Genomic DNA, 16,648 nt, shown 5'->3' with positions numbered 1-16,648 from the left:
CTTGAATTCAGGACAGTCATTTTGTTTTTTGTTTACAAAGTATTGTGTAATACTTTGCTTCTCATTTTACTTATGGAATTTTTTATTATTTAATTTATTATTTGCATAACTCATTACATAACTGATGTTTTGTTTTTCTTTTTGTTTTTCTGTTGGTTCGTGGTGGTTCCTGTGTGTGTGTTTGTTTGTTTGTTTGTTTGTTTGTTTTTTCTCTGACTAAACAGGAGAGCCCACATCAGTCTGCCAACAGGGGCTCTTCATCAGGGTAAGTAGTTTTGTGTCCTTTTTTGTGACATTTTTGGTATACATTTAACTATGTGCACAAACAGATTTTTAAAAATATTTTATAAATCCAGCTCTGTTCCTGCCAATGGAGATGAGGCCCAATCGCTGTGGGCCAGTGGAAAACTAGATAAGGTAAAATCTCAGAGGAGATCATCATGTCAAAAGACTGAAAAAACTCATTTTCAACTCAGCATGTTGCAGGTATGTAAATCACAATATTTACAATATTTTCTGAACTTCACTTTTAATTGAATTGAATCATATATTATGAACACTCTCTATATTGTAGGTCTCAGGCACAGGGGACAACATGGTAGAGTGTCAGTTGGAGACTCACAGCAACAAGATGGTCACATTCAAGTTTGACATTGAGGGAGATGCACCTGAAGACATTGCGGATTATATGGTGAAATATGTTCAGCAGCTATATGATTCTGTTGCTTTTGAATTTGAAGTATAACTTCTCCGGTAAATTTCCTCACAATGTGTTTTGTGTAGGTGGAGGAGGATTTTGTCCTTGAGCCTGAGAAAGAGAAATTTGTTGAGGAGCTGAGAGCTATAGTGAAGAAAGCTCAAGGAATACTAAGCACTCAGTCACAGGTCTGTCATTCCCAGCTATATTACTGGCTATTGCTCTTGTACATTTTTAATTTTTGGATAAACTATTCCTTTGTGGTTCAGTGGTCTTTTTTTACTGAATGTAAGTAAAACGTATAGCTACTGAATGTACGCTACCATTCAGAAGTTGTTGGTAAGATTTTTAGTCTCTTATGCTCACCAAGGTTGCATTTATTTGATCAAAAATACAGTAAAAACAGTGTTATTGTAAAATATCATTACAATTTAAAATAAGTTTTATTTTTTATTTGAATATATTTTTAAATATAATTTATTCCTGTGATGGCAAAGCAGAATTTTCAGTAGCAAGTCTTCAGTGTTACATTAATCTTCAGAAATCATTCTAATATGCTGATTTGCTAATCAATATTGAAAACAGTTGTGCTGCTTAATATTTTTGTGGAAACTTTGATACTTGTTTAGGATATTTTGACAAATAGAAAAATCAAAAGAACAGCATTTATTGTATAAAATTGTATTCAATGTAAAAGTCTTTGCTGTCACTTTTGATCAAAATAATGTGATCAAAATTTGATCAAAATATATTTTAAAAGAAAACCTTTTTTTTTTTTACTGACCCCAATTTTTTTGAATGTTTGAGTATGTTTTGATTGTTATTTGTAATTGTATGTTTTTTTTTTCCTGTCTCAGTCTGGGTCCTTGGAGCAACTTCATGTGAGCACCCCATCCAGTGCAACAAGTAAGTGTAACTGTCTGATCTTGTCATATATAAAACTAAAGAATAAAGTTTAAAGTTATCTTGTCTTTGTAACTTTTGTGTCTTTTTATCTTGATTAAAATTAAAAAAAAAAAAAAAAAAAAATATATATATATATATATATATATATATATATATATATATATATATATATATATATATATATATATATATATTAAACAAGACTTTTTAATTTTACACTGTTGTTACAGTTAGTAGGGAAATAAATGTTATGTGCTATTCTCCCATTTGCCGAAGTGGATTCAGCCCCTCAGTCTTCCCCCGTGGGTCGCTGGAGATTCTTCATTAACCAAACCATTCGGCATCGTGACTCACACTCCAACCAGGGAGCTTCCACTTCCCCACCAATGGGAGAGAGCCGAGTTCCCAAGTCCATAGAAATGGAGAAAGGTAGAGAATTCACTTTGATGCACAGTACTTTTGGTCTGGTGTGAAATTTGAAATTTGAAATTTGAAATGACCTACATAATCCAAACTAGAATGTATTGAGTGAAAATTCAGAGCATTTCTGCTAAAAAAGTTTCTGTTATTTTAGCTAAGATAGCAATAATTAATAAGACAGATATTAATTAGCATGACTTCTGAAGTATATTCTACTCTCTGTCTAATGTATTATCAGATCATGAAAGCCCTCAGCGCTCAGAGTCTTTTGCTGGGATAGCATCTTCACCGAGTTCTTCAATATCTGCATCCTCTCCTCCGGTGTCTACTGTATCAGCACCTGCGTCCATGTCAGCCTCGGCCATTGCTGCCCAAAAAGATTTAACACCTTCTGCCTTGCCAACAGTAGAGCAAGTCTTCTCCGCTACCTTGACTGGAGGCTCAATCGCTGTCATGGCTTCCAGCACCTCTGCCGCTCCTTTCCATGCAGTCGCATCCCTCACAGGCTCCAGTGTGGACCAAGGAGATGCTGCAGTTAAAGTTGATGGTGAACAGCCCCTCTCTAACTTGTCTGCTTATGGAACCCCTCCAGCATCACTGGTGACCCACGCTGATCCATCACAACAGTTGCTAGCTCAAACCCAAATGGCACCCTCACAGACACCAGATATACTTCAACAGACCCAGACACTACAGATAGCAATGGCCACCACCGAACAGGCTCAGCAACCACAGATTATGCCTCATCCAGTGCTCCAGGTCGCTCCACAGCCACCTAAACTCCAGCCTAGCGAGTCAAAAGCACTATCACAGCCGATACCAAAGGAGACAGTCCCTTTGCAGGGAGGCCTTCCAGCTGCCCAAGTTCAGCAGGTCCCTCACCAACAAGTACCAGTTGAATCTCAACAGCCGGCAATGCAACAGACTGCATTCTTGCAGCAACACAGCCTTCAGCAAACAGCCAGTGCTGAGCAGATCCAGCACCATACTGTAGAACAGTATGTGTCTCAAGAAACCACACCGGCCCCAGCGATGCTGACCATGCATCCACAGCATTGTTTCCAGACCCAGGATCCCCTACAGCTTCGAGCTCCATTTCAACCTGTAATCCCGCAGCAGCTTCCCGCCGAGCAAACGCAGACCTTACTTCAGCAGGTACCGCATGATATGGTGCCTATGGCACAAACCACGGTGCCTCCGGCTGTGCAGAAGCAGGCGTCTGTCCAGCAGTCAGAGTCTGAACTGTCCACTGGTGAGGACACCGTCAGCCACTCCGCCCCACCCCATCCCTCTTCGGACACCTCTCTCCCACCCCTCCAACTCTCTGAAACTGCTCTGCCCACCCTCTCCCATACATTTACACCCTCTCCAGCCCAGCCCTCCTCAGTTGCCGAGTCAGACAGCGAAGGCCCACCCAAAATCGAGTTTGTGGACAACCGAATCAAGACTTTGGATGAGAAACTGAGGACTCTGCTGTATCAGGAGCACAGCGGCAGCGGGGCAGCACTGGCAAGTGGCTCCACGGGCGGCCCTGGTCCTGCCCCCAACTCCACCTCGGGATCTGCTGCAGCCTCCACTGCAGTTGATGAGTCTTCAGAGCCCCCCTACGCATTCTCCCCACCTCCTGTGACCTCCTCAGACACCTCCCCTCACTCCACCTCTTCCACCACCTCCTCCACCACCCCTCGTTCTTCCTCCATCTCTCCGGATGGAGAGGGGGAGAGAGCAGGCGAGGAGGAGACGATCTCATCTGCTGTGCAACAACAGCCTGCCTCATCCTTCTCCTCTACATCCCCTCCATGCTCCCTCCTTTCCCCTCCACAGGAGCCCGGATCTCCAAAAGTGCCCAGTGAAACATCAGTAAGCGTAAGTGGGGTGTGTATATAACAGATCAGTGGCAGAAGGCTAATTATTTTTTCCCAATCTATTCCATTCATAAATCTATTAAAATGCAGTTCATATATACAAACAAATGAATCTCCTCAATGGTGAGCATGTTTTTGTTATTTCTGTATTAAAATTAATTTTGTTTTTTAGGGGGACATAAAATGTCAGGTAATACAGCTGTCCACATTAGTGTTTTCAAAAGTACAGACTTCAGTACCAAGTCGGTACTGAAATTTTAAAAATGTGACGATACCAGATTTTCCCCCTAGCATTTTGAGCGCTGTTGAGTGAATGTGTAAACACCTCTGATTGGCAATTGTTCATGCGCTCAACAGATATGTCTGTGATTGGCTACAATGATCAACGCTTCAAAAACTTGTTGTAAATAGACATCTGTGACACTCTTCACCGAGCACTTACACAGATATACACCAGAAAGTTTGAAAGCAGGCGTCTGTCAGCGGATCACTAATATATCCGCTGATATAGACGGTCTGCTTGTAGCCAATCACAGACATATCTGTTGAGTGCATGAACACAGTGGCCAATCAGAGGTGTTTAAGAACCTGCTCAACAGTGCTCAAAATGCTAGGGGGGAATGCTGGTGGTATCACATTTTTAAAAATTTCAGTACAGACTTCAGTTGTACTTTTGACAACACTAGTCCACATATCATAACTGGAAAAAAAAATCTTTTTAAAAGAGAGTAGTTTGTGAAAAGAACTTTATTAATAGTTTGACATTTCTCAAAATGTTTACATGTCATCTTTTTAGAGTAGTTACATTATTTTTATTTTTTTTCTTGAGAATGCTGTAAAAGTTTAACACAATACAAAGTACATTTCCAGAGTCTTGGTATACATGCTTTTACCTTTCAGCCTTTTTACTGCACATCTTACATTTGTTTACCTCCTCTTGTTCACGTGTTGTTTCCAGGCTCCGCCTTCCCTCTCTGAAAGCTGCACCCCTGGAGATGTTCTGTTGCCTTCCTCTTCTCAACCGCCCATCCCACTGTGGCCTGGACAGCAGCAGCAGCACAATGAAGGAGGTGGATATTTTGGCCTAAACCTGACATGTCCTAGTATCAGAAATCCTGTTAGCAAGAAATCCTGGACTCGAAAATTCAAAAGCTGGGCGTGCAAACTGCGCCACTCCGCCAGCTTGTTCAAGAAGCCCAGAGTCCAGCAAGGTAGCGTCCGCAGGAAGCGCGCAAGAGAGAGCGAGTGAGGGGTGTGGGTGGGCACTGACCTAAAACAAATGTTTAGATTAAAAGTAATGTAGCCAATTAATGTAGCTGACTCTTACCTTGCTAGATAGGGATTTCTTCATTTCTAAGAATACTGTTAGAATTAATTAGTTATTAATCCTAATAGTCTTTCCATGGTGACGTGGTTGTTGCTGTGCTTAGTCTGTACTGAAATCATTACATCATTTAGCAATACATTTTTCTTGCTTGAGTTTTTGTTTGAAAGGAATTGCTCTGCTGTACATTAACGTTTATGTTGTAGCCTCCTTTTTGTTTTGTCTGCATGGGTTACCCAGGGGTAAGAACAGAGGAGTGTAGAAAGGGAAGAGAATCTAAGAGGGATGACCCTTGTGCGTCGCACCTGGATCTGAGTCTCCAGTCCCAGCGTATGCAGTGCAGTATTGCGGCACCCGTGCCCCTCACCTTCCTGCACCCAACCTCACTCACCCAGAGCACCTGCAATTGCAAAAATAGCACACAAGTTACATGGGCCCAGACTCATGAAGTTTGCACCTGTTCATTTTTGTATTTGTTTAGTAATTGAAGAGGCAAGATACTAGATACTACATATTGTTCATCATGCCCACTCTAATTCATTTAAAAATAACAGCTGCAGTCTTTTTTAATACAGTTAAATTAATCACATTACATTTTTGAATTTACATTTTATGCACCATTGACACTGTGTATATTTATGAATTAACTCACTGAAGCTTTAGCAAGTAAGTCGTTCTAATGTCTAGTAAAGAAACAGCTGTTTTTCAGACGCTAGTCTTCTCATAGATCTTTAGATCCTGTTCTTTCCTACCTGGGTAGGCTTTTGGAAGGTTTTATTTTTCGTATGTTTTGCACGTCCATGGCTATGTTTGGAATGGAACACTAGCATACTACTGTCCTTACAGTTTTTGTTTAAAAAGTGGTATGTGGAAAAAGTACACAGTGTGCACTGATTAACATTTCAACATTTCATTACCATAGGTTTGGGGTCAGTAAGAGTTAGTTTATATAAATTAGTACTTTTATTCAGAAAGGATTTGTTAAATTGACCAAAAGTGACAGTAAAATATTTGAAATATTATTAAAATTGTTATTTTAAATTTTAATAATATTTCACATTGCTGTTTTTACTGTATTTCTCAGTGAGCATACCCCAAACTTTTGAACAGTAGTGTATATTCAGTGGCATATTGGAAATAAAAAGTTAAATTATCTAATTTTGTAATTCAAATGGCAGTCTAATCAAGGAATCAGTCAAAAAAGTGTTATTGCTTAAATTTTTTTATTACATGAAAACTGAACATTTGCCTTCTATGCACAGTATAAATACTTAGTATAAGAAGTATGATTGGATACAGTATTCCACGTAGAGTTCTCTGCTTGTATTCTGCACATTTTTATGAATGTCATATCTAAGTCATCTGGATGTTCCATATATTCTGAAAATTTTTATACTGTGCACAATACGTGCTTAGTATAAGTAATATGGTAGTATGCCATTCCTAACATAGCCTAAATGTAAAATAGCATCAGTCTAATGCAATAGAGCAATGGTTTTCAACTGTAAACGTTAAAAACAAGCACCTTAGGACCATCAACTAGAAATAGTCACTGGAATGAAACAGTGTTTCTGTATACACTACATGAACACACAGTAGAAGTAGATTATTCACACATACTGACTGGTATCACTGCCGCTCACTAGGCAGTGATATTAGAGCCTGACAGATGAATGCAATCGTGTGAGTGTGGATGGATGGGGGCATACTTGTTTATTACTCTCTAATGTTTTAGAAGTTGTTGCAGAGATTGTTCTTCCATGAACTGGTTTTACTGTTTGTTAAAGCTGCTCCCTGCCACCCCTCCCCACACCCATTCCCCATCACACTCTGCGTCCACTCAGCATGCCATTTGAGATGATAATCATATCTGTATTCATGTCCACCGACTGCCAGTGATGGTGTAATTTGCCATGCTGACTATAATCTCACCATGTGAACATGCATGGATGCTTGTTAGTCAAAGATCTCTGTGGTTATTAATGCCATCTCCCTGTGTCTGTGGTGTCTTCTGTTTGTTTGTGTGCTTGTTTGTCTGTTTTTTTTAATTCCAAATACACTGTCTTTGTGTTTTCTGTATGTTCCCATTTCATTTTACTATTGTCATTGTGTTCCCTCGTCTTTGCGTCTTTCTTTATTCCTTCTGATAAGATGGCAACTTCAGCCAGGGGATGGAGGAGGAGAGGGAGGCATCTACAAATGACCAACCCTGCTCGCGCAGAGGGCGTTTCCAGGTACTGCCATTATTCTCTTATTCAAATATTCACATTTTGCAGAAGCTCAACCTTTTCAGTTTTCTTGTCAGACAGGAAGTGTAAACAATGAGACAAAACCACATACACCATACACCAAGTTAAAATAGAAATGCTGCTGGGAAAACTTCTACTTATGAGTTTGGAAATTGGAATTATTAATTATGTGATTTTGCTCAGGGAAAAAATATAATGTCATATTACTCCAAATGACAAAGGCAGGCAGATCTAATGTGACAATGAAAAACAAAAGCTTTATGCTTTATGCTATTATGCTGCCACAGAGAATAACGGCAAATAGTGTGGTCACACAAGTCTCTTCATAAACCAGCTAAATGAGTAGGTTTTTTTTTTTTTCCTGGAAAATTTTAACACTCTACTTCATCAACAGTGCACAAATAACTAAATTGTATCATCAACATTTATTATTACAACGTATTTACACTACCCTTCAAAAGTTTTTGAAAAAAAATTATGAAAAAAAAAATTATGTTTTTGAAAGAAGTGACTTATGTTTATATTACAATTTAAAATATCAATTTTCTGTTTTATCTTTTAAAATGTAATTTATTCCTTTGATGGCAACGCTGAATTTTCAGCATCTTCTTCAGTGTCCCTTTAGAAATCATTTTAATATACTGATTTGCTGCACAAGAAACATTTCTTATTATCATCAATGTCAAAAACATCAATGCTTAATATTTTTGTCGAAACCGTGATACAATTTTAGGATTATTTGATAAACAAAAAGTTAAATAATTTTGCTTTGCAATATTTTAACATTATAAGTGTATTTACTCTCAATTTTTGTCAAATTAATTCATCCTTGCTGAATAAAAGTATTAAAGGGATAGTTCACCCAAAAATGAAAATTTGATGTTTATCTGCTTACCCCCAGCGCATCCAAGATGTAGGTGACATTTTTTCTTCAGTAGAACACAAATGATGATTTTTAACTCCAACCGCTGCCGTCTGTCAGTCAAATAATTGCAGTAGATGGGAACTTCATCTATAAGAGTAAATAAAGCTTGCTTAGACAAATCCAAATTAAACCCTGCGGCTCGTGACGACACATTAATGTCCTAAGACATGAAACGATCGGTTTGTGTGAGATGAAGTTCCCATCTACTGCCATTATACGACTGACAGACGGCAGCGGTTGGAGTTAAAAATCATCATTTGTGTTCTACTGAAGAAAAAATGTCACCTACATCTTGGATGCGCTGGGGGTAAGCAGATAAACATCAAATTTTCATTTTTGGGTGAACTATCCCTTTAATTTCTTCTTCTTGTTTAATTGCTGACCCCAAATATTTGAACTTTTTTCCCTGATGTATGACACTTCAAGTAGTCCATCCCAATTTTTTAGCTGTTGGTCAGTTTATGCTTATTGTCTGTTTTTGTATGTATAGTGACCACAGTTAACACAAATAATTTAAATTCAGTGAAGTAACTGCTACTTCCTATTCTCTTTTCTTGTAGGTGATTCCAGTTTCCCAGTCCGCAGAGCCCCTTCCACCGCAGGAAGCTGCACCAAGCCAAGGAGTCATGCAAAGAAAAGTTGGCCGTTTCTCAGTTACACAGGCCGAACAAAGAGAGGAAAATTTGACGGACAGCTCCCCTGTGTCCCCTGACCTGGAGCGAGAGAGGAGGAAAACGAAAGGGAAAGATGGTGAGAAAGAGGAGAGGAGAACTACAGTACCCACCCACCCACCGAGGAGTCACACACGCTCGCCCATGGGCAGCAGCGACGATGAGAGCGAGGTAGAGGATGAAGATTTGAGGAGAGAACTCCACAAGCTGAGAGAGAAGTAAGAGTAGTTGAATTCTGCACTGCTGTTTTTCTTATACTGATACTTATAATTCAACTAATACTTCCTCCTCTCTTTTATCTCTGTAGACACATCAAAGAGGTGGTGTCCCTGCAGGCACAGCAGAACAGAGAGCTGCAGGATTTGTACAGGCAGCTCCGCTCTCTTAAAGACCACAGACAGCCTCTGTCCATGACCCTGCCCCGTACCTCTCCTTTGCCCGCCGCACCCCTCGCCATCTCCCCACGCAGACCCCGACCCGCCAAAGCCAAGCTCCGGCCCCGACCCCATTCTCACATGGATAACAACGGAGTCACACACCAAGGTACTGCCAGAAAGAAGAGTTAGAAGTAGCTTCTTTTTTTTTTTTTTTTTTTTTTTTGAGACTATAATCCTTTTACTGTTATCCTGTTGCTTTTAAAACACACACACTCAGGGAGTCTTCAGCAGTCTAGTAGTTATTCTGGTGGGGAGCAAAGCAGGCTTCACTCATACTGCAAGCCTGAGAAAATCCCATCACTGACCGCTAATAGAGGTACAAGCTATAGTACATGCTCGAAAGTAATACACTACCGTTCAAAATCAAAAAACTTTTCTTTTTTTTTAAGGAAAATAATACTTTTATTCAGCAAGGATGCATTAAATTGATCAAAAGTTACAGTAAATATTTGTGTTAGTTTTATATTACAAAAAAATGCTGTTCTTTTGAACTTTCTATTCATCAAAGGATCCTGAATTTCTTTTTATCATGTTTCCACAAAGCAGCAAAACTGTTTTCAACATTGATAATAATAAGAATTGTTTCTTGAGAACCAAATCAGTATATTAGAATGATTTGTCATGACACTGTAGACTGGAGTAATGATGCTGAAAATTCCACTTTGGCATCACAGGAAAAAACTTTTTTTTTTTTTTTTTTACATTTTTAAATATATTAAAGGTCCCGTTTTTCGTGGTTTTTTTCACATAATTTACTTATCTGTATACCGCTGTGTCCACTGTCATAAAAACGGGCTGATGACTTCCTTGTTCTATGAAGTCCCTCCTTCAGAAATACGTAACGAGTTCTGATTGTGCCAGCGGTTCCTGTGTTGTGATTCGACAGCAGCTTAGCGAACCTTGCCCGGAAAGGTCACGCCTCTTACCATAACGTGGAGATGCATGCGCTCAGTGTTATTGTAAACATGTCTTTAATTTTACCCTATCAATTTGAGCCGGAATCAGACCCGGTGATTGGACTGCGGGATGAAAATAACAGCGTTTCGACGACATGGCGACAAACACACTCTACAAACGCAACTCTTGTGTATTCCTGTGGGCGGAGGTTAGTCAAAAAACTGTTTTAGTGACGTCATTAAAGAAGGAAGTAGAGGGATGTAGTCCAAACTGGCCGTTCGATAGGCGACTTCTGTTAAATAAAATATCTCGCTTGGCATTCAACTTTGAGCTTTAAAATTTTACAGATTTTATTTATACTCTAACAACAACATTACACACTAACTAAAGTTTGAAACATGGGATCACGAAGAACGGGACCTTTAAAATAGAGAGATTCCATATTACTATTTTTACTTTGATCAAATAAATGTAACCTTGCTGAGCATAAGAGATAAAAAATTTACAGATCCTAAATTTTGAATGGTATTGTAATGAATGAGAAATAAGTCATCTTTATTTAATGGCGCCTTTAACAATTCCATCATTTTGTTTTCAGACCAGAGTCCTTCAGCCCAGGGTTCTGCCAATAGAAAGAGCACATTTACAGATGAACTGCATAAGCTTGTTGATGAGTGGTCAAAAGAAGCTGTTTGCCCTGTTCAGCCTAAGCCTTCACTGAATCAAATCAAACAGATCCAACAAGTGCAGGAGTTGGGCGGATGGGGCCAGACTACTGAGGTAATGCATTTATGCAACAAATACAGTGTGTCCATTTGAACTATACTGTATGAGAAATATTTTGCTGTGATATACAGTGGGATTCAAAAGTCTAAAGGTATGATCACATAAAATTTTGCAAGCAAAAAATGTTCTTTGTCTATATTCAATAGTGTAGCAATATATGAAGCACTGCTCACACAAGTCACTTTCAAACCAAGCAGCTTTCTGATTCCCACTGCAGCAAATTCGAGTGACCAAATTGAACCCCTTTGTGAAATCTGGCAGGGAAAATCTTTCGTATGGATTCCTATTAGGGGTGTAACGTTTCAAATGACTCATGGCTCGGTTTGTATCACGGTTTTAGAGTCACTGTTTCAGTACGGTTCAGTATGTGCTATGTTCAGGGGAAAAAAAGGAATACTGTCAAATAAGAATAAATAATATAACTACAAGCAACAGCATAAATACATACAGTAGAGCAAAGACACAAATAAACAGTGATTTTTAGGTTTTTCAGGTAGGTTTAACATTAGTTTTTTATCTGCAGAAATTGAAGAAAGTAATCAAATGTAAAATAACATTGCATATTTGACTTTATAAATGAAAGATGAATCCTTATTAAAGTTACAGAAGCTATTCAATCAAGAGAAGTGAGTGATTTCCTTGTCTTTTGTTGTTTGATTAACATTAAAAACACAGCAAGAATTTTAGGCTGCTGTCACTTTAAGACAATGCATGGATCAGTACACTGATACTGTATGTTGAATCTTGAATCTTCGCTTCACAGCACGTGCAAGTTCTCTTTCGTGTCTTCTGGCTCTTGAATGTTTAAATTGGCAAAGTTTAAATGAGTTTAGTTTAAACACAGATAGCAACATGTGCTGTTCAGGTCTCACCTGCGTTCGCACGCTATCAACACCCGGGTGATGATGGCGTAAATGACTGCTCATATTCAAGCATATGGCACTTGCATTGAACAAAATTGACAAAGAGTGACTGTTTTGTCCATGTTTTTTGATCATTGCTGTTGTTGTAATGTATTGGGAATCCAGTATGCGTAGCCATTGTCAGAAACATACATTAGCCAAACTCTGTGACTGTTTTACGCATAGTTGTTTTTAACAAACCATATTATAGATGCGTCGTCAGATTTAAGTTGAACCGCAGTGCAAGTGTGTGCTGAACCATGGGCGGAGAACGGAACGGTTTGATTTTTTTTTTTTTTTTACACCCCAGTCATTTCTATTGGAAATGACTGTATTTCGCCCATGAAAACTCACTGAACAATGGTAATCGTGACTTCACCTTGAGAACACTACTGGAAAATGCTCCTATTTTGCTTTTTTCTAATTTAATACCATTACCATACCTGTGCGCTTAGACTCACAGGGCGAGATTCGCTCTGCTTTTAAAAATTCATAATGGTATAAAGGTAAATTAAAACTTGTTTATTTCCAGATTTAAATGAAATTTGAAATCCCTGATTTTCAATATAGTTTCAGATGTTTGGATTTCTTTACATTGATTTGTGATGCTAAAATAGAATAAAAATAAAATAGTAAATAATCAAGTAAATCATGTTTCTATCTTGCAGCCAACAGCTTCATCGGGTTGGTTTTCCGGGGCTCCACTGAGTACTCCCGTATCAGTCAGCATGTCTACAATGACGTCCACCCCCTATAGCACCATAAGTGGACAAACGCAGCCGCCTCCAACGCAATTTCCCATCGCTCCTCTACCCCAGCAGAATGCACATCTGCAGCCTCCCCTGCACCGTCAGCCCCTGCAGTACAGCCCGTCTCCCCTGCACCCGCAGCAGGTCCAGCTCCTGTCAGGATCCCAGCCCCCGGTGTCTGGCGCGCCTCCCCCCAGCGCCTCCCCCTCGCTCATGACTGCAGCGGGGCCTCCGCTGCCCCCCGCCACCAGCATCACAGCTGCCTCTGTCCCCGCCGCCACCGCCAATCAAGACACCATCTTCTGCTCGTCCTCCTCCTCCTCATGCTCCTCTTCCTCCTGCTCCACCTCCACTCTGCCTTCAAGTGCCAAACTTCACTCCAAACCCTCCACGTCCACCCTTCCTTTAGGACAGCAGTGAGATGAGGTCTGTTTGAGAAGACGGAGAGGAACGCCACTGATGTACATCCTGTACAGGAAGGACGCTAGTAGCAAGTGGTTGTGTGTGTGTGTGTGTGTGTGTGTGGGTATGGGGGTGTATAAATACTGTAGTGTGTGTATTTGTGTGAGCGTGTGTTTGTGTTGCATTTTTCAAAACATATCCTCTGTGTGTTTCCGCACCGTCAAGTTTTATATCTGACTTAGCTGGACCTGAACTTGCCCTATATAGAGACATTTTTGACATGAGATATGATCCTCTTTGTTTTTATTTATCAGTGCTTCAAATGAAAGGACTATTTGAATTTTAAAAAGTGCAATTAGTAATGATATTTAAATTCTTTTCTGTGTTGTTGTGACGTGGGTCTGTATAGCTTAAAAGAAATATTTTTTTATATATACGCACGGAAAAGACAACAACCGGACGTCAGCAGTGATGCGCCATCTTAAAAGAGCACAACGGATTCAGCCGGTGGCGAGATCAACCGCATGTTCCAGCGCAGAGCATGGTAACCCTGCAACCGTCATCTTAGCTACGAAAACAATCAAAAACACTTGTTGTGCACGGAATAAGGCATGCTCCTCATGTATTATATTTTACAACGATAAATAGCGGTAACGTTTTAGATTTAGCCAAGATTTTTTCTAGAATAACAAATAGCCATTGACTAATTCCTTTTACGATCCTGCAATTGATTCTGAGAAGAAAACAGTTCTTCAGTTCATTTGGTTTCAAATGAAACTAGCTAATATGATTGCAGTATTTTTCTCTCTGTATTTTTCTCTAGCAGACGTTCATACTTTTAAGGTTTACACTATTAACATTAATCCCATGGTGAAGAGTGCAAGACTAGACGGCTGTTTGGAAAGCTCAAGTGAAGTGAACGCAGCTTGTTCTTGTTCTTGTCTATTTTTGCACAGTCCCGTATGAACGTGCTTCCGTGAACACCGAACTGTGATCTGTGAACTGTGAGTTTGCTTTTCGTGAACGCAGCGCATCAGCAAAACACTGGCAAAAAGATGTAATCCTCGTTGAATCTGGCATTTCATCAGATATAGACGTATACATAACTGCCAAGCAAATTTATGACTGGGAAAACATAGGTTGCCTTTTTACAGTGTATTTTACGCCACTGATCATAAAGCTTATGTGTGATTCGTCTAGACCAAGATATCAATTCCCAGCTACGTAACAAGACTACTGAAGATTTCTGAAGAGGTTGTCAGTCAGCATTCATAAACCTGCAATGCCCATATATAGAAAACTGGCTGTTTTCGTAATGTTTTGTTGAAAAAAGGAACTGATGGTTGGTATGAAAGAGGCAACCTGCGTTTTTCAACAAGTAGGTGAGAGATAGACAGGATGGAATGTATTGTGTTAAGGAACGGATTCATTTTGTGAAGCTTTTTAAATTGTGCTAATGCTAGAACTCGTGGATGTTTCAAAAAGAAGTCAACATGGCCGTTGCCTACAAAGATTTGGGATCACACAGTTTCCAGTATTTTATGTCCTTTTTTTCTAAAGACAAGACCCACCTCCTCATAGTAAACCAACAGGATAGTGGTGAGCATAAAGCTGTTGTGTCTAAGAAAACTCCCAACATTAGCCATTTGATCTGTACAAATGGGAAATGTAAAGATAACCCTCTGCTGAAGTGTTACAAAAATGTAATCTAAAAAGAAAGCATTATTTTTGTATTTTGAAAGGGGTTGTAAAAATGTAAAATTGTGTACTGAACAGTGTTGAGAAAGCTGTGGTTATCTGATAAGACACAGGTCCTAAAACGGTTTCTCGAGTTCCCCTGGCTTACAAATTTACCCCAAACGTTTGTTCCAAGATTTCGACACGATACAGCATTTCGAGGGATTTTAATTCAGTGCAAGTGACTGGGAATATTTTAAGCCAAATCGTTTCTACAGTGGTGTGACTTTTGGGTGAAGTTGTACAGTAAAACCAGGGGGACCCTAGAATTACTTGACTGACCACCAATAATTAAAGGTTATTTAAGTGAAAATAATCTATAGAGGACTAAACTTATTGCTGGTGATTTAGCTACTGTAAATTGTAACTAATTCAACTGTTGATTCTATTTATGTTTTGTAACTAATCAAAAATAAATATCAAATGTTAAACTTCAAAGTGTTAGGGATTCTTTTGTTTTGTGACCCAACAATTGTTCTGCTTAATATTTTTATGAAAACTTTTTTCCAGGACTATTTGATGAATAGAAAGTTCAAAAGAACAGAAATTATTTGAATGTTTTGTTTTGGGGTTTTTTGTACAAATGTCTTTACTGTCACTTTTGATACATTTAATGCGTCCTTGCTTAATAAAATTATTTATTTATTTTTTAAGTTCTACTGACCCCAAACTCTTGAACTGTAGTGTAGCTACAGTACAGTCCAAAAGTTTGGAACCACAAAGATTTTTAATGTTTTAAAATAAGTTTCGTCTGCTCACCAAGGCTACATTTATTTAATTAAAAATACAGTAAAAAACAGTAATATTGTGAAATATTATTACAATTTAAAAATATGTACTATTTAAATATATTTGACAAAGTAATTTATTCCTGTGATGCAAAGCTGAATTTTCAGCATCGTTACTCCAGTCTTCAGTGTCACATGATCCTTCAGAAATCATTCTAATATGCTGATCTGCTGCTCAAGAAACATTTATGATTATTTTCAATGTTGAAAACAGTTGTGTACTTTTTTTTTCAGGATTCCTTGATGAATAGAAAGTTCAAAAGAACAGCATTTATCTGAAATACAAAGCTTCTGTAGCATTATACACTACCGTTCAAAAGTTTGGGGTCAGTAAGAATTTTTATTTTTATTTTTTTGAAAAGAAATTAAAGAAATGAATACTTTTATTCAGCAAGGATGCATTAAATCAATCAAAAGTGGCAGTAAAGACATTTATAATGTTACAAAAGATTAGATTTCAGATAAACACTGTTCTTTTGAACTTTCTATTCATCAAATAATCCTGAAAAAAAATATTGTACACAAATATTTTGTACAATTGTACACATTAAATGTTTATTGAGCAGCAGATCAGCATATTAGAATGATTTCTGAAGGATCATGTGACACTGAAGACTGGAGTAATGATGCTGAAAATTCAGCTTTGCCATCACAGGAATAAATTACTTTGTGAAATATATTCAAATAGAAAACAGTTATTTTACATTTTAATAATATTTCACAATATTAGTGTTTTTTACTGTACTTTTAATTAAATAAATGTAGCCTTGGTGAGCTTAGTGGTTCCAAACTTTTGGACTGTACTGTATATGCAAATAACACTTGTTTCTTACTGATTACACTGCTTGTAATATTCAGTGTTACCGGTAGAGGTCGCAGTGTCCTAAAATTCT

The 16,648-nt window shown here is 38.5% G+C and overlaps 1 protein-coding gene across 10 annotated transcripts in view; it reads left to right on the top strand.

The window, feature by feature from the left end:
* The window catches only part of si:dkey-151g10.3 (serine/threonine-protein kinase WNK3), a 56,650-nt gene extending 41,245 nt beyond the window's left edge, over positions 1-15,405 (top strand). For 3 of the 10 annotated variants that reach the window (XM_048179363.1, XM_048179357.1, XM_048179355.1), the window contains 15 exons: positions 225-265; positions 357-486; positions 575-691; positions 784-885; positions 1,555-1,603; positions 1,880-2,032; positions 2,262-3,898; positions 4,847-5,099; positions 5,453-5,542; positions 7,364-7,446; positions 8,947-9,275; positions 9,365-9,600; positions 9,712-9,810; positions 10,990-11,171; positions 12,748-15,405. In XM_048179363.1, coding sequence (XP_048035320.1) covers positions 225-265; positions 357-486; positions 575-691; positions 784-885; positions 1,555-1,603; positions 1,880-2,032; positions 2,262-3,898; positions 4,847-5,099; positions 5,453-5,542; positions 7,364-7,446; positions 8,947-9,275; positions 9,365-9,600; positions 9,712-9,810; positions 10,990-11,171; positions 12,748-13,248 — 4,002 coding nt within the window. In that variant the 3' untranslated portion in view covers positions 13,249-15,405. The remainder of the gene's footprint in view (positions 1-224; positions 266-356; positions 487-574; positions 692-783; positions 886-1,554; positions 1,604-1,879; positions 2,033-2,261; positions 3,899-4,846; positions 5,100-5,452; positions 5,543-7,363; positions 7,447-8,946; positions 9,276-9,364; positions 9,601-9,711; positions 9,811-10,989; positions 11,172-12,747) is intronic. The other 7 variants (XM_048179361.1, XM_048179356.1, XM_048179360.1 and 4 more) reach the window with 7 other exon arrangements.
* The last annotated feature ends 1,243 nt before the right edge of the window (positions 15,406-16,648 follow it).

The sequence above is a fragment of the Megalobrama amblycephala genome, linkage group LG24 (genome assembly GCF_018812025.1).
Source record: "Megalobrama amblycephala isolate DHTTF-2021 linkage group LG24, ASM1881202v1, whole genome shotgun sequence".
In the NCBI taxonomy this organism is placed as follows: domain Eukaryota; kingdom Metazoa; phylum Chordata; class Actinopteri; order Cypriniformes; family Xenocyprididae; genus Megalobrama; species Megalobrama amblycephala.
The sequence above is the reverse complement of the archived record's forward strand: the minus strand, read 5'-3'. Positions and strand labels throughout refer to the sequence as shown.